This window comes from Ipomoea nil, unplaced genomic scaffold (genome assembly GCF_001879475.1).
Source record: "Ipomoea nil cultivar Tokyo-kokei standard unplaced genomic scaffold, Asagao_1.1 scaffold0302, whole genome shotgun sequence".
Taxonomy (NCBI): domain Eukaryota; kingdom Viridiplantae; phylum Streptophyta; class Magnoliopsida; order Solanales; family Convolvulaceae; genus Ipomoea; species Ipomoea nil.
This window is the reverse complement of record NW_017616730.1, coordinates 663,419-681,029: the sequence shown is the minus strand read 5'-3', so window position 1 is coordinate 681,029 and position 17,611 is coordinate 663,419. Positions and strand designations below refer to the sequence as shown.

The following is a 17,611-nucleotide window of genomic DNA, read 5'->3' as shown; positions in this document are numbered from 1 at the left end:
GAAAAAATAAAAATAAAAATGAACGCGGCTGATTTACACCAAAACCAAAAACCAGAGTCCTCTCTCTCTCTCTCTTTCATTCTCCGGTCTTTGTCTCTCTTCTTCCTCGCATTTGCTTTCTCTCTCTTCTCATCGTTGTGAGCTCCAGAGATCGCACAGGGCGATCCGAGTTCTGTAATTCGATTTTGTTTGTTGCAGGATCATCTTCCCAAGTTCCTCGGATTCAACTTAAATTTTTCCTTGAATTTCAAATAAAATATTTATCGTTGCTTTTCCCCTGAAAGCTTATTTTTTCCTGGATCCTGATTGATTCGGGAGTAATTATTGTCTGGTTTTTGTTGGTTTTCTATTCTAAAAAGCGGTTCTGGAAAATTCGGGTGTATATGTATAGCTTTGTTGGTGAAGTCAAGAGCGGCTTTGGAGGAGTGTTTGGAGGAGCTTTTTGATGATTTCTGTTGGGGAGAGGGATGGGAGGAAGGAACTAAGTGTTGGAAGAGAGATGGAAGAACTTGAGCTTGAAGAAGGAGAGGCCTGCTATTATGACAATAATAATGGCTGTGACGATGATTCAATCATTGACCCTGATATTGCGCTCTCCTACATAGTAAGCTTCTCATCACCTTACAAAATTTCCCTTTAAGTTCAAATTGAGCATCGATTCTTCTCAACATAGCTTATTTTGGTAGTTATAGTTTTTTGTTTCCTTTTTTGGCGTGGACAGCTCAATCCTCGATTTAGAACGTATTTTTTGTTTGGCTAATTCCGTTGCTGAGATTTGAGAAACGCTTTTGTTGTCGGATCTTAATCTTTTAGACGTTGTTGGTTGTTTAATAGGTTTCCTGTTGAGATAAGCTCCAGTTGGTGCTTAACTAAACATTATTAAGTTGTCTTGTTTTGGCCCTCCAGATGTGAATTTACAATCAAGCATACAATACTTTCCAATTGCTATATTTAACCTAAGAAGGTTTCCAACACTAAGAACATAACTGTAAGTTTGCTATATTTAGCCTCTCTCACATTGCCATTTTTATATTGTTTGAAGGACGTGAAACTTCAAGATGTTTTAGGACATTTCCAAAAGGATTTTGAAGGAGGAGTTTCAGCTGAGAATCTGGGTAAGTTAAAACTAGGAAAAATGAAGTGGAAGAATGTTGGCTGTGTTAATATGCATCACATCAGTACATGATTTGGAGTTTGCATTTATTGGCAGGGTCAAAATTTGGTGGGTATGGTTCATTTTTGCCCACTTATCAGCGGTCTCCTGCAATTGATCTGAGGAATCCACCAGAAGTCCAGAACAATAACAGACCACGATCCCCCAACACTACGCACTTTGAGGTACATACCTCTGGCTTGTATTCTTTTTATTTTGCTGTATGGAAGAGTTAATGTGTGTTGCCTGACATCAAAGGTCTAATTGTAACTGAGCAGAATGAGTTGTCTTATGATATAGGGCGGTAGGCAAAATTCATTAGTTTCATCAAGGTCCAGTGTCACTTCCACAAATTCTTTATTGGTACCTGCAACTAGGGTTGCTACAGCTAATTCAGAAATCAACGTATGCATACCTCCCACTCGGGCTGAAGAATCTACTTCAATATGTAAAACTCTTAAGAAGCCTGCAGATCCTTCTGACCAGAAAAGTCTGAAAGTGCGCATCAGAGTTGGGTCTGAAAATCTGTCGACCACAAAAAATGCTGAGCTCTATAGTGGACTTGGCCTTGATGTTTCTCCATCGTCATCCTTGGATAATAGTCCCTCAGACAGTGAAGGTTTATCTCATGACCTTCAGGATGCCCCAGATGAATCCCCTACGAGCATCCTTCAGGTGAGTTGTGCTCCAGAACTATCTTTCATTTCTTGTGATGGTCTCCTTTTGGATTCCATAGTCCTGATTTTTCGAGCTCTTGGGACAAATAATTACTAGTTTTGATTTGTTAACCTTTTGCGACAGATTATGACCTCATTTCCAATGCACGGAAGCTTACTGCTATCTCCTCTTTCTGATGATTTGATTCATTTGATGGAAAAAGATTGGCCTTGGGGAAAAAGTGGATCTAAACCTGTGCATAAAACCAGCTCTGAAACTTCTGATAGCACTAGGGGAAGTAGGAAAGTCTTGAGTGAGAAAAAACGGAAGTCATATGAGAAAGGTGTCATAGGAAATGGCTATAGCAGTGACATGCAGAATTATGTAGGAGTACCTTCTAAGGAGATTGATGTTAATACCTTGGCTTGTGAAGAACTAGTATCTAAAGCTTTGAAGCTCCCTCTTCTCTCTAATTCATTTAGTGATGTTTCTTATCCTGCAAGTCATTCCAAGTCAATTGATAATTTGGCGACCAATATTCAAGGTATGGTGAAAGAAGAATCCTTTGATCATACAGCCAAGGAAGATTTAGAGCTTGTTTCTGCTACAGAGAATGATGGGATGGAGAAATCTAATGGAATAATTAGTTCATCTGGAGGGGTTTTGGAAAGTGAAAAAACAAACCATTTTGACTATGGTGTAGGATTTCCAAGGAAAGAAGGCAACAAAAGCAGGGAACAATCTGATGTTTCAGCCAATACTGAGCGTAACAAAGGTAGAAAAACTCATAATATTGATGCCTCAGGTGTTTCAAAACCATCAATTGGTCCAAAGTTCACATCGAAAAATGAGGCTGGTGTGAGACTGGCAAAGGAACAAGTCTCATCCGGTGGCAAAAAGAAACATAAAGGGCCTCAGATTCATGATGCCCATGGGGGGAAGGTACTGAATGATGGCTTGGTAACTGATTCTTCTTTAGGACATAAGATTAAAAAGAGCTCTTCTAGGGACACAAATACATCTAGAAGTGACTCAAAGGGTTTCAAGAACCATTTTAAAGCTAGAGATACATACACTGAGTTATTTGGGAACCTAGAAGCTGAGGAAGAAGATGATAAAATTGGTTCAGAGAAAACACATTCATTGGAACTGTTGAAGGATTCTGATGCTATTTATGAGAATAACAAGGTAGAATGTAATGATACGATGAAAGTGAGATCTAATGCTTCAAAAGTAGAAAAGCCATGTGCACTGACAGAGCATCCTAGATTAGGTTCAAACATGAAAACTGTCACTGGAACTGAACTCAATCCTTCTCATGCTCCAATAGCAGAGGTTCCTGTACTTAAAGAAGATTGGGTAATGTGCGACAAGTGTCAGACATGGCGTCTACTTCCACTTGGCACAGATCCTAGAAGCCTCCCTAAGAAATGGCTTTGTAAAATGCTTCACTGGCTGTAAGTTCTATTGCCTGGGCTTTTAACATGATTGACTGAGTATGGCTAACCATTATTTTGAGTATGAGAAAATATACAACTTTACCATACAATAATACTGACTCACATTTCAACTTACCAAGTAAATATTATCAGATACTTAAAACCACCTTAGCACTGATTCCCCTGAATGTTGTTTGTGATTAAATATAAAATGTTGCTCATAAAGCTTACTGTCATGCATTTTTTTCATTAGTATAATTGGTTTGACTTTTCACTAGGCCTGGGATGAACCGTTGTGGTATCAGTGAGGAAGAGACAACAAAGGCTTTGAGAGCCCTGTACCAGTTCCCTACTTCTGCCATTGCTGTCTCTGCTTCTGAAACACGAACAAATAATCAGCACCAATATCCTGATAGGAAGCTTTTAGGAGTTGCTTCAGTTGATGATTTTCACTCAGGCTTGGAGAACAGAACTCTTGGTATACAAGTTGCAGATGCTAGTGGGAAGAAGAAATATGGATCAAAAGATCCTACAGATGAAAGCAAACAAGCAGGCCTGGTGCAGTCTTCAAGTAAAATCAATATCTTTCAGGAAACCTCAAATAATATAGGCTTAAATGACAGCATCCAATCTCCTTCGGGTGATAATGGGCATAAAAAGAATTCCATACAATCAAGTACCTCAGTTAAGGAGAAGCAAAGAAATAAACTGAAAGAGAGAAAAAAGTTGCTTGACAGCATCTCTTCTGATGGAGGTATTTTGTTTGAAGTGGTCATGTTGAGCTTTCTGAAAATCCTTTATCTGCATTTATGTAACCTATTTCACTGACATCTCATGTTCTCAGGTGCAAAAAATGCAAAGATGAAAAACAAGCCAGAGACCAATTTAGATAATTCTAGAGCCTCTAAGAAGGTAAAAAGAGATGGCTTATATCATGACGATGAACATTGGACCTTTGACACTGCAGGGGAGAATGCAGGGCATAGCTCAAGCAATGGTATGGCACCGATTGCTTCAATGAAGGATCGACATAAATATAAGTATAAAGATTCAAAAACTGCAGATAAAAGTCCCTTGATCCATAATCCAGTTAGTTCGAGTGATGGATCACTACATGCTGGCAAGTCTAACAGTAAAGACTCTTCTAAGAGGAGGAGGAAGGGGAATGGGTATCACCATTCAGAGGCCAACAGTAGGTCATTTCCTGGTTTAGGATGCAACTCTCAAGATTCTGTTGGTTTGCTTGAAGAAACTTGTGAAAATGGCCAAAGAAAAGAAAAGAGAGCAAGGGTATCCAAATCTGAGGTGAAAGATTCTAGTGGAAACAAAGCCAATGAAGGAAAAGACGAAAGGGTTAGAAATAAGGACCAGCAAATAGGGCAGTATCTGGATTGCACTCAGTCTCAGCAGACCATAGATGCTATGGATTCTTCAAAAAGGCATTTGGGCACTCTGCAGCCTTCCATGGCTGCCACTTCAAGTTCTTCTAAAGTTTCTGGTTCACAAAGAAACAAAAGCAATCTCCAGGAACTGAGGGCTTCTCCTGTAGAGTCAGTGTCTTCATCTCCTCTGAGGATTCCTACTGTAGATAAATTCACCTCAACAAGAAGAAATGATTGTCAGGATGCAGGATCATTATCCGTGCTTACTCCTCGGAGATCTTCAGATGGAGAAAATGATGGGGGCAGTGATCAATCTGGAATGATTAAGAAGGGCGAAACTTTGAATGCTGGGCATAATGGTTCTCTTGATTGCCAGGAAGCAGATTTGGGTCATATATCATATGCTAAAGTGAGGCGAGACACTGCACCTTCTCCTGTTATTGTAACACATGATGAAAATGCGGCTGTAGAACCCTTGCCTCAATGTGACCAGTATGCTTCCAAAACACAGAATTTGGAACGAGGCCAAGACAAGGGAAGAAGGAATGATGGTCTTCATGGTAATAGTGGAATTGTCGTGAAGAAGTCTGGGAAGGGTTCCTCTTCTAAACCTAAAGACAAGAATAGGAGCTACAGATCTGATTTTGACAGATGTACTGTCAATGAACCTTTAGATCAAATGCCTTCTTCTGGGGAAAAGTTAAAGCCTGGACAGAATAAATTTCATGAGAGAACTGTTAATCATTCGGATAGCAATTCTGTGAAAGATCCTACTGAAAGATTATTGAACGAGAGCACTATTTCTGGACTGGATAAGGAGCAAGCTCTGCTTCCAAATCAAGATGATGGAAGATTGACTAAGAAGCCTGTTTCTGACAAAACAAATGGGGTTCCTACCTCTGGGAGAGGGAAGTCACTCTTACCATTACCTGCTAGAAGCCAAAATGAGACAGCAGCATGTCTACAGTCAATTCCTGGGTCTCAAAAAGAAGCTACAAATTTGTCAGTTGATGATTTTGAAGATAATGCTTCAAGGGATAAACATGGTAAGAAAGGTCAGAGCCAGAGTAGGGACCAACCTAGTACAAGACACTCCACTGCAATGTTAACCAAAGTTCGTGATCTTGATGCTCCTTCTCCAGTTCGTAAGGATTCCTCCAATCAAGCTGCTGCAAATGCTGTAAAAGAAGCGACAAACCTTAAACACCTGGCTGATCGTCTAAAGGTCAATAAAATTTATACTCATCTCCTTAAAGATGAAAAAGGAGATGGGGAAATGATTTTACTCTTCAAGTTACTGCCACCATTAATTTGCAAAAATGTTGGCCTAACTAGTCTATTTGTTCCAGAATTCTGGATCAAGTGACAGCACGGGTCTTTATTTCGAGGCTGCGTTAAAGTTTCTCACAGGAGCAGCTTTATTTGAATCATGCAACAATGATAGTGTGAAGCACAATGAGATGACTCAGTCGGGCCAAATTTATAGTAGCACTGCAAAACTCTGCGAGTGAGTTGTACTTCAAGTTATTTGCATTTGCCTTCACGGATATCATAGAGTGATAATCTGCTTATAGATCACCTGTCATTTGGGATCTCCTGCATTGCATACCCTTTAAGTAATTAGGCTTATCATAAACACGAGGCTTGCAGCAGCTTTACAAGCAAGAAGCAATATGCCATTTACTGGGAGACTTGAGGACACTTTAGATGTCCCTCATTTGTGTGTCTGGTTTTGCTATAGTGATCCTGAAAATGATTCATTCCACAGATGATTCTAGAGATTAGATGTTGCAATTTACAATGCTATTTTTTCAGTGTTATATAGATGTTTCCAGTAAGAATGCCAAAAGATGACCTTGGTTTCCTTTATTGTCTTATTAATAGGTTTTGTGCCCATGAATATGAAAGGTCCAAGGACATGGCTGCTGCTGCACTTGCATACAAATGCATGGAGGTCGCATACATGCGTGTAATTTATTCCTCGCATTCCAATGCAAACAGATATAGAAATGAGTTACAGGCAGCTTTGCAAATATTTCCTCCAGGTGACTAGGAAAATGTCCAGCATAGTCTCTACTTATTGATTCAAAGTTCCATCTTTATGCATATATATTACTATCTGTGATGAAGTTACATGCTTTCTTAGGCCATCACTTTCCTGTTTTGTAGGCCTTTAAGGTTATTAGTAAATGATTTGTAAATATAATATTCCACATTTCATGAAAAATGACTCTCCATATACGCAGAAGAGATTGATAACCAATTAACTTTTTTTACATAGGTTTTGAGTGCACAAATCAAAGTGATATGTGAAAGGATGAGAGTTTATTCCACAATGCTTACGTTGTCATTTTGTTATTATTGAGCTAAACAGGGACAACATGGTAATTTACAGTGTGGGTTTTTTTTTTTTAATCCCAAAGTCATGCTGTCATGTAATTTAAGATGATAATTGTGCACTTTACCAGTCATGCTTTTCTTTAATGAGTCTCTTATGATATTTATTATTGTATCCTAGGCGAATCTCCTTCCTCTTCTGCCTCTGATGTTGACAATTTGAACAATCCATCAGCTGTAGACAAGGGTGGCTTGGCCAAAGGTGTTGGATCTCCTCAAGTGACTGGAGCTCATGTTATGACAACAAGAAATCGTTCCAATTTCTCACGGCTTCTGAATTTTGTGAGTATTCAAAAGAATTCAACTCCCTCATGTAATCATTTTACAGAAACTAGTTGAGCCAATGAGAGTGTTTGGGGGCTAAATGATTCAAAGAATGTTTGACTACAAGATTATTGGAATACCATTGGCTATGTAGAAACCCTCCTGGTTTTCATTTCCTAAGTACATCTCAGAGGTTCTTGATTGGATTTGTCAATATGGCTTTGTGGTTAAACCCTGTGTGTTAGGCTCCAATCCCCTTTCAACAGTAATTGAAAGCAGTAGTGGGTACCACTAATAGCAATTGAGTCTTCAACCATCCATCAATGTTATATTCTTCACTTGTAGTTGTTTTAGCTATGATATTTAACAGTTTGGTCTGGCACAGACGCTCAGTTATTTCTTGGAACTTACACTACTTTCATTACAGGCACAGGAGGTTAGTTTTGCAATGGAAGCCTCCAGGAAATCAAGGGCTGCTTTTGCAGCTGCAAATTCAAAAACAGGAGATGATAAATGCAAAGAGGGTATCTTATCTGTTAAAAGGGCACTTGATTTCAACTTTCAGGATGTAGATGGATTACTGCGCCTTGTGCGCATTGCGATGGACAAGATCAAACCGGTGAAGTGTTAACTTGGAAGTCACTCCACTCTACTGTCAATTGAGGAAGAACATAGCAGAGGATCACTTTGAGAACATTATAGACTCCCTTTGAATGATAAGATCCATCTCTTCACTGCCCTTGTACATCTGTACAGTAATAGTGTTACTATGTCACCCTGGCAGAAACTAGTAACGTTGCCAAGCTCTCAGTTAGGTTACTGATCCTACTAACTTCTAGTTCCAGATCCAACAGCTGTGTGGCAGGTGGCAGGGTTGAGTCTGAGGTGAATTCATGAGAGAACTTGTAATATTTTGGATAACATTTCTGTGAAAGATTATTGAATGCGAGCACTGAAGAAGAAATTCACTCAAAACTGTGCTGACAATAATGAGAGATGTTAGAGTAGACATTATACCTGGACTGGTCAAGGAGCAGGCTCTACAGTTCAACCCCTGTGAGAGGGAAATCACTTTTACCATGGCACTACCTACTAGAAGTCAAAATGAGACAGTAGCATACCCTCAATCAATTCCTGGGTCTCAAAAAGGGGCATCTATGAATCTGATGTCAGGTGATGGTTTTGAAGGTAATGCAATAATGAATAAGCAGGGTAAGAAAGATCAGAGCCGGAGTGGTTGCCAACATAGTTGTTTAAAAACTCCACAACAATGCTCATCAACAAGAAATCGTTCCAACTTCACACCGCTACTGAATTCTGTAAGTATTCATAGAATTCAACTCCATCAAGAAATGATTTTACTGATACTAGTTGATGAGAGCATTTGTCTATCACTCTTCCATAAAGAATGTAGAAAACCTGTTATTTTTCATTTCCTTTGTACAGTTTCTGATCAGATATTCCAGTATAGCCCATATGCGGTTAAACCCTGCATGCATTAGGCTCCAATCCCCCTTTCAACAGTATTTGAATGCTCTAGCATCACTAATAGCAATCTGAGTTTGCAACCATCCACCAATCTTATTATATAATATAATATGTCTATACTTGATTTTAGCTATGGCTTTCAACAATTTTGTCTGGCATATTTATTTCAAGGAACTTACAAACTATGTTCCCTTACTGGCACAGGAAGTTAGTTTTGCATTTGCAATGGAAGCCCCGAGGAAATGAAGGACAGCTTTTGCAGCTGCAGATTCAAGAATATAAAGCGATCAATACAATGAGGGTGTCTCACCTGTTAAAAACGTCCCTTGATTTCAACCTCCAGGATGTGGAATGGATTGAGAGGCGAAAAATGCCTGGAGCCATGGTGGTAGCATAGAAGTGTGCAACCAGATCTCTCTTTAATTTGACTTGGAAAATGTCCCTGTCTTAACACGGTCTCAATTAGTTGATTCAAAATTCCCCCTTCATGTACATGTTGCTAGCTGCACTGAAGTAAAAACTAACTCCTTAAACCACCACTATCCTGTGTTTATAGGCCTCTGTAAGGTTATTTGAGAATCATTTGTAAATATAAATTTTCCACAGTTCATGAGAAATGACATTCCATATATACGCTGCAGATTCATAACCAATTGTCCTATTTCCTTTAATGTACCTGCAAAAACACAAAACAGGAAACAAATAATATTGTTTGCAAGGGCAGTTCAGTTGATTTTTGATGGGTAGATTGTAGGTAAAGACACATGATCGAGCATTAGTAGTCGTTGTGGAAGTAAGTTCTTCGTGGGTATTTACTGAACACTGGTTAGATTGTAGGCAAAGACACATGATCGAGCGTTAATAGTCACTGTGAAAGTGAGCTCTTTGATTAAATTGTATTTATCAATGTTAATGTAGCCGTAAGTTTGTAGGATCACTATTATGTCGAACGATATATATATATAAAATTTGGGGCCTAAAAATGTTAAGAAGCAATACTACAGGGTCTTATTTTGCAAAATACTCCGTAACATTTTAACCCCCGGAATAAAAGAAAAGAAAAGAAAAGAAAAAGCAAAAAGGGTACGGAATAGTTTTTTAGGAGTTAACACCGTTACGTGCACTTTATCTCAGTTAGTCAGCTGATTACGACATCGCCTGCAGGTGTTATTGCGTATTCATCGCTCTCATTTGCACCGTCGATCTTTCGCAAATTCGCGGAGCCCCTCTGTACTCTCCATTGAGCCGCGCTCGGCTCATCTCTCTCTCTCTGTGTTCTGAAAGCCCTAGTTACCCACTCGCCGAAGCCTCTGAAAGCAAATTGGATTTTGAATTACGCCTCTGCAATCGAAAACCTCATGAATTGCTTCGATCTGTGGATTTGAATTTCAATTTCAATTTGAAGGTTCCGTTATAGGATTAGGAAATGGAGAATCAATTGCAGCTGGTGGTCTCCAGCCCTGCGACGTCGTTTCTCGACTTATTGGCCTCGCAGAGAGAGCTCTTCCGCAGCCAAGTCGATCATCTCGAGAACATTGTCGTTACTCAATGCAAACTCACCGGGGTCAACCCCCTGTCTCAGGAGATGGTTCGTTGTTGCCTTTAGTATTGTATTAATTCAATTATTCTTTCCCAATTTGTGACTGTTCCTTTCCTTATTGTTGGTTGAGGAAATCGGAAAACCCTAGATACTAGGTGAGATTGGGAAAACATGCCTTCACCACTATTTAATTACTTTTATTGGTTGAACTGATGGTTGCATTAAACTCCCCTTAATTAAGTCTGTTGAAGTTGCTGATCTCTTTCCATCCAGAAAATTTCATTTGAAGAACAATAAACAATGCTTTTGATTGTGAATTTTATTGAGCTTCTTCGATTGGCAGAGTGAGATTCTGTGTTTACCAGCACAAATGAAAACTCATAGCTTTCACCTTAAAGGTTGAAGGAGCTCTGAGAGTCCATCTTAATTATTATAGTTCTAGTCCTCAAAGCAAATCTCGATAACTGTTTATGGGATGATTTTGGCGAAATATCAGTTGGCTGATAGTTTTCAATTTTGTGCTTTGCAGGCTGCTGGAGCTTTGTCAATTAAAATTGGTAACTCCCTTTGCTGATTATGTGAGATGGTTGTGATTAAAGCTTGGTGAAGTATCATCACTGTATTTCCAACTCTGGATGTGTGTGTCTAATTTTTTGTATCTAATATATACAAGTATGCATTTTCTTAGTTTTAAACAAAGATAAATTTCCCACTATTTAGGTGTTTGGTTGTGCTTCCTTAGCAGGTGATTTCATGAATAAAACTATCTGTGTATATTTTGGTTTTCTGAATAATATTTTATTTGGAATGTTTAAACTAATTATTGAGTTTTTTCAACCTAATTTGGCATGTTTCTAGTACTGATAGATTTACTATATTTAATTTTTATTTATCTTTGGCAGGGAAAAGGCCCAGGGATCTGCTGAACCCCAAGGCTGTAAAGTATATGCAATCTGTCTTCTCAATCAAAGATGTAATTAGCAAGAAGGAAACTCGTGAAATTAGTGCTCTTTTTGGAGTTACTGTCACACAGGTTTCTCTCATTTTTGTTCACCTCCTTGGGTTCCCTTTTCCTTAGTAAAATAAAATTTTATAATAGTAGTTGGTCATATTCTATAGCATTTACTTTCACTTCATATTTGGAAAGTGCATGTAAAAGTTTGATTAGATTACATATATGTTGCCATATTATCTACTTTTGCCACCATATTTGTTTTTGTGAATCTCTCTCCTATATCTCTACATGTTCATTAGCATGTCCTCTTTTTCTTACCTTTTATGATATTCTTATCCCTCCTACAATGATTTCTCATAGCTTTTTGTTAGTGTTAGGTTAATTTAGAATATACTAAATTTGGCCTGTATTTGTGGAGTTTGACATATCCTGATAGCTCTCTTATCTGGTTTTACTATTTAAATGCCTATGGCTATAGGTTCGAGATTTTTTTACCACCCAGCGAACAAGAGTGAGGAAACTAGTCAGGCTGTCTAGAGAGAAGGCTAGAACGTCTAGTGCTTCTGACGAACCCTGTGGTGGGATACCTTTAAGTTCTGATGCCAGTTTACCAGTTGATCCTGTTCCCTTAGACAGTGTGGCTCCTACAAATGTGGAGGCGCCATCATGTTCAACACAGGATGAAGCCCTGTCAGGTGTAGAGGAGTCCGACAAAGATTTTATTGACAACATATTTATTCTAATGAGACAAGAAGAGACATTTTCTGGGCAAGTTAAACTAATGGATTGGATCCTGGAAATACAGAACCCTTCAGTGCTACAATGGTACTTGTAACTTAAACTAGATCAAGTACCAAACCTTATTGATAGAATGGTATCTTGTTTTTTCACAAATCTATTTTCTCTATGTATCTTCAGGTTTTTAAGTAAAGGTGGTGTAATGATCTTGGCAACTTGGTTGAGTCAAGCAGCCACGGAAGAGCAGACCAGTGTTCTTCATCACATTCTTAAGGTTTCTATGTTCTCCATTTTATCTATTTACTTCATGAAGTTTTCCCTAATCCATGGATGGGATTTAACAGTTAGTCACTACTCACTAATGTTTAACAGGTACTTTGCCACTTGCCTCTACATAAAGCTCTTCCAGCACATATGTCAGCTATTCTGCAGAGTGTTAATAAACTGAGGTTTTATAGAACACCAGGTGTGATGCTATTGCAAATTATTGCTGCTTGATCTCAATATTTAATGTTTGTTTCCTGTGCTTAACAAATAGAGTACTAAACATTTATAGAATGATTATCTTTTGCTTGAAAAGTGGAAAATTATTATTGTACCTTTATAGTGGATTATCTTGAGCCTCTGTGATGGTCAATATGTTGAAATTATATTACAGTATTTTGAATCAGAGTTGGAGGAATGGGATAATTTAAAAAAAAAAAAACAAAAAATCCTATATTTGAAGAGTGAAGAGAAGAACAAAATGTACTGAAGAGAAATGATTATGATGATTTGAAAAGTGTGGCATTCTGAAATACATGAGGTGGTTTGAGTTGATATCTTTCTAGTTCAGGCACATGCTCACATCAAGCATTTTCTTACCTACTTGCTTGTGTAATGAATTTATGTATTAGAATTTTTTGTTGCATATCTTTTTCTAATGGCCTTCAAAAAGGAATTTGTTTTACTTCTCCAGTATTCTGGATCTCATTTTTCTGATTTGAGGATCAGATATCTCAAACAGGGCAAGGATTCTCCTTTTTAGATGGAGCAAAAAATTGGCAAACCAGTCTTCTAAGAAACCTAATGGTTTGAAATCGGCCAGTGATGCACATGATGAGATGCTGTTGAAGCATAGGTAAACTTACTTTCACTGAATTCCATGCCTTTCGGTGCTCTTTTGTAACTTCTGACAAATGGTTATTACTGTATGCAGCATTGGTGAAGTCATGGCTGAAGTTGATGGCTTTGTAAGTTCATAATAGAAGTGCATTGTAGATTTAATTAATTTTGGTGTGATGTTTAATCTCCTCTCCTTGTTCTATAGGAAGAGTCTCTATCACAGTTTGATACTTCAGAGAACTTGAGGTATGTGTTGCATTGTATATGTTCTTATTTGCCTGCTTGTCCCTATTCAGTTGAGGGGTGTTTTTAACTCTTTTTCTTTTCAGGAAGTTGGGTTCTACTCAACCGTTGAAGTTGCTCACGTCTTCTGTAGAAGAATCTAATAAGAAGACTGGCAGAGGTGCTTTATCAGCCCGTATCCTTAGTAGATATAATCTAGAATTACTACTAATATGCATAATGTCCTTGCAATAACAAAATGGATGTGGCAGAACTTTAGTACACTCGGTGCACATATAAATTGGGAGTGGGAGGGCTGATGAACTCAGCCCTAAAGCAAATCCTCTTATTCAAACTTATTGTTATCTATTTTTGCGCATTTACGGGCGGACTTGTGGTAATTCTGATTAATTTTTTTCATTACCCTAAACTTTTGTTATTCTAGCAAGTGAATGTTGCATGTCCTTAAAAAATGTGCACATGAGGTAGTGCTGAGTGGAGGAAATTCCTAAATTTGGATGGAATTGGAGAAATCATTGGAATTATGTGCCATCATGCCAGCTTTATTTTTTGGGAACTATGTTCCTTAGTATCAAACTTATGTATTTGGGAACTGGGATAAAACAATCTATTGAATAATACTGATGGCTTAAATTATCTTCCTGCCCGTCTTTCACTTGCTTCTGGTATTATGTGCTAATTTCCATTAGAGTGTTTTCCCCTGAAAATAGACCTAGTTCTGTTTCAAGAGTTCACTGGGAGAAGTCTTGTGGACACATGTTCATGGTTGGTTTTGGATATCACTTTTATCTTTTTGAGACTTTCAATAACTTACCCAATGGCTTATTATTGAATGATGATTAGTGGCTTCTATTATAGAGTTGTAAGCATTATTAATGCTCTGAATACCAATTGGATGATCATTCCCCCAAGGAAAGATGTATTTTCACTAAATCTTGCGTGTACCAACATACTTTTTTATGGTTGGTTTTGGAAATAGCCTTATTTTTGCAGAGTTACAAGCATTATTAACACTCTGATAACTTTGCACCATTCTGTGATGCATCAGAATGTGCATGCATGCTGTTCGAATATTATTATCTATCTAAAACGAGTATTGCAATGTGAGTTTGTGTTGCATCCTCATAAGAGATGTCAATTATAATGCTGCTATTAATTTCCTTAACCAATAACAGAAACTCGAGAGCGCAGAAAGGTTCAGTTGGTTGAACAACCTGGCCAAAGAATGCCAGGAAGGAATCCCCAGGTTGCAAGAACAGCTTCTGCAACTCAAGGCCGACCACTTTCAGCTGATGATATTCAAAAAGCCAAACTTCGTGCACAATTTTTGCAGAGTAAATATGGTAAAAGTAAAACATCAACTGACCATAGCCCTCAGCCAAAGCCTGAAGGTCCAAATAAAAATGCTGCTCCTCAAGATGGCATTTTCCATTCAACTACTAAAACACATGACTTGCCAACAATTAACGAAGAGAAGTCAAAAATTAATGAAGTGAAGCCAACAATTGATGTAGAGAAGCCAGCAATTGATGAAGAGAAGCCAAAATTTGATCAACAGAAGAAGATTGCTGATATTAAGTCCAACATATCAAATCAACATGAGACTCCTCTAAACCAAAAGAGGAGTTTGGATGCTGAGGAACCTCCGCCAGGCAAAAAGTGCAAGGCAATTCAGATTCCATGGCGCACTCCACCAGGTACATTTACCTTATTTCTTGTTGATTGATCACATAAATATAAGGAGCGGAAAATTGATTGCAACATGTTAACTGTTCCTTTCTCTTCACTCTTGCTTACTTGGATAACCAATGTTCTTTTCCCATTTGCTAAAGGATGCCTACGTTGTGAATCAATTCAGCAAGCTGTTCAAATCTGAAGTATGAGTAGTGCAGTGCTGTCTCTATTTGTTTTTAAAAAATAATCTAAATAAGCTATTCTGTAAGTTCATGGAATATTTGATACAGTGTGTCAGAATTTAGTATGTCTGCTGTATTTTGGCTATATTTCTGCTACTGGAATACATAGAAGTCGGTCATAAGTGTATAATGTATTTTTTGTACAGTAGATGTAAAGGCAAATCCTGTTTTGCAAGCAGTGTTGCCCTTTTCTGTCGCTTAAATGGGTAAAAATGGGGTACCCTAGAATATATTTTTATTTTCAGTTTTTCTTTTTCTTTAGAAGTAGATTTTGACCGTCCATTTTTCTAAAAAACTTCATTCAATTTGGATTTTGAGCATGTCCATCTTTGTTTTCTTCTATGCAGAGATGGTTATTTCTGAAAAATGGAAGATATGCACTGGGGGAAATAGTAAAGAGGTAGAAGTTCAGAAGAATAGAATTCATCGTGAAAGGGAAACTATTTACAGGACACTTCATGAAATTCCATTGAATCCCAAGGAGCCGTGGGACCGTGAAATGGACTATGATGACACACTAACCCCTCAAATCCCAATAGAACAATTACCTGATGGGGATGGTGTAGAAACTATGGTTTCACAGGCAGAAAATGTGGAAACTATAGCAGCTCCTTCTGCCAGCAGCTTGCCGCAGAATGTGAATTCTAGCATGCCTGAACCAGATCTAGAGTTGCTTGCTGTACTACTTAAAAACCCAGAATTGGTTTTTGCTTTGACATCTGGCCAAGCTGGTAACCTGTCAAGTGAGGATACAGTGAAGCTGCTTGATATGATTAAGGCAAATGGACTGAAATCGATGAGTGATCCTAATGGGTTGGGCAGAAGAGCCGAGGATAAGGTTGAAGTTTCTCTTCCATCCCCAACTCCTTCCAGCAATCCTGGAACGGTGCGTGATTTAACCATATTTTGTACAACTTTTGAAAGAGTATTATTAAAATTTTTCCACTTTTCTTTCCCCTCTCTCTCTCTCTCTTTCTCCCCCACATGATGTGTGAAATTTGATGTCTGGACTATCATGCACGAATAGAACCCCGGGATAGTTGTGGTGGTCATAAAAAAAAATTACAAAAAGAAAAAGAAATGCTTAAGTACTGCATAGTCAAGATTGTAGCTCCTCTTCCATCCTCCGAGCTATGCAGCATTATACTTTGACAGTTGGGTGTGATTACAACATAATCAATGAAGATGGATTTAAAAAAAAAAAAAACAAAAAAAAAAGAAAAGAAAAATACTCTCCTTCTATATATATATATGGTATATAATAATAAGAGTGGATAAACTGAAAAGTTGATTTTCCTACATTGCATGTTATTTTTGGATCCTCTGTTAATGCAAGCGTCTTGTGTTCCCCCATGCAGAGTGGATTGAAATCAGATGAGTACGATAAAAATCCATTCTCAAGGAGAGATGCTACAGTAACTCCAGCACAGCAGCCTCACTATCCAGCCATGGCAGCTCAACAGTTGCTCACACCGCAATTTGCCCAACAACGGGAAGCGGCGGCGATGCTGCAAGCCACCGGGAGGAATTTTCATGAACATCATCAGCACCCTCCTGTAATTTCATCTCTTAACCAGGCTGCTCCTCCTCCCAACTCCATGAATGCATCAGAATTACTGGTAAACAGGAATGGAGCGGTGTTTAAACCATCATCCTTAAACCCACCACAAGCACCTGCGATGCCATCCCACCGGGTTCAGACTCAGCCACAACAAGCATATTATGTGCCCGAGCCTCTTCCGCCTCAGAATTGGGGAGCCAGGCAGGGCCCCCCGACTAATTCTAACAATTATAACCACCCCCATGTAGGGGCGACGACCCAACCAGGTCCCTGGAGAAGAAACGATTATGGGTTCGAGTCATTTAGTCCAGAAAACAGCCCTGCTAGGTCCCATGAATATGCTCCCAGGTGGAATCACTCAGAACCCAGGATGAATAATAATTACCCCACAGAAAGGATGACATCTCGCAATCCTTCTACTTACCATGATCCTAACTGGAATGTGAACAGGAGATGGTCTGACCGGAGAAGATAGACCACAGTTCTGGCTTGACTTGATTGGTATAAACCCATTTTTGTGGTCAGTGTAGAGTTGTAGCTTTCGGAGAGGCTCGCCAGTAGCGAAATGTAACCCTATTTGTTTTGTCAATTGATTGATTTACATTGCTTCATCATTCATTCTCTTACAGTTGTAAAACCAACAAAAATTAAAAGGAATACCTTTATTCAATTTTCTTAACATTTTCGAACACTCTTGATGGGATGATGGCTTCAGCCTTCAGTGTACGCACGCAGTAACAGAATAAACGAATATGATATCAACTGTACTAACCG

The 17,611-nt window shown here is 38.5% G+C and overlaps 2 protein-coding genes across 2 annotated transcripts; both read left to right on the top strand.

Annotated features, from left to right (window-relative positions):
• The first annotated feature begins 50 nt into the window (after positions 1–50).
• On the top strand, positions 51–9,429 carry LOC109160423. Its single transcript, XM_019308724.1, has 12 exons — positions 51–604; positions 1,043–1,115; positions 1,211–1,338; positions 1,454–1,828; positions 1,955–3,267; positions 3,528–4,003; positions 4,094–5,856; positions 5,981–6,138; positions 6,516–6,676; positions 7,150–7,310; positions 7,720–8,611; positions 8,985–9,429. The coding sequence occupies exons 1-11, from the start codon at positions 446–448 to the stop codon at positions 7,921–7,923; spliced, it is 4,971 nt and encodes a 1,656-aa protein (XP_019164269.1). The 5' UTR covers positions 51–445; the 3' UTR covers positions 7,924–8,611; positions 8,985–9,429.
• A 474-nt stretch (positions 9,430–9,903) lies between these two features.
• LOC109160416 (homeobox protein LUMINIDEPENDENS) lies at positions 9,904–17,526 on the top strand. Its single transcript, XM_019308713.1, has 13 exons — positions 9,904–10,368; positions 10,850–10,877; positions 11,223–11,353; positions 11,754–12,100; positions 12,194–12,287; positions 12,386–12,479; positions 13,007–13,133; positions 13,212–13,245; positions 13,323–13,363; positions 13,447–13,535; positions 14,536–15,057; positions 15,624–16,162; positions 16,635–17,526. Exons 1-13 carry the CDS (start codon positions 10,207–10,209, stop codon positions 17,310–17,312), a joined length of 2,886 nt encoding a protein of 961 aa, XP_019164258.1. The 5' UTR covers positions 9,904–10,206; the 3' UTR covers positions 17,313–17,526.
• Positions 17,527–17,611: the final 85 nt, after the last annotated feature.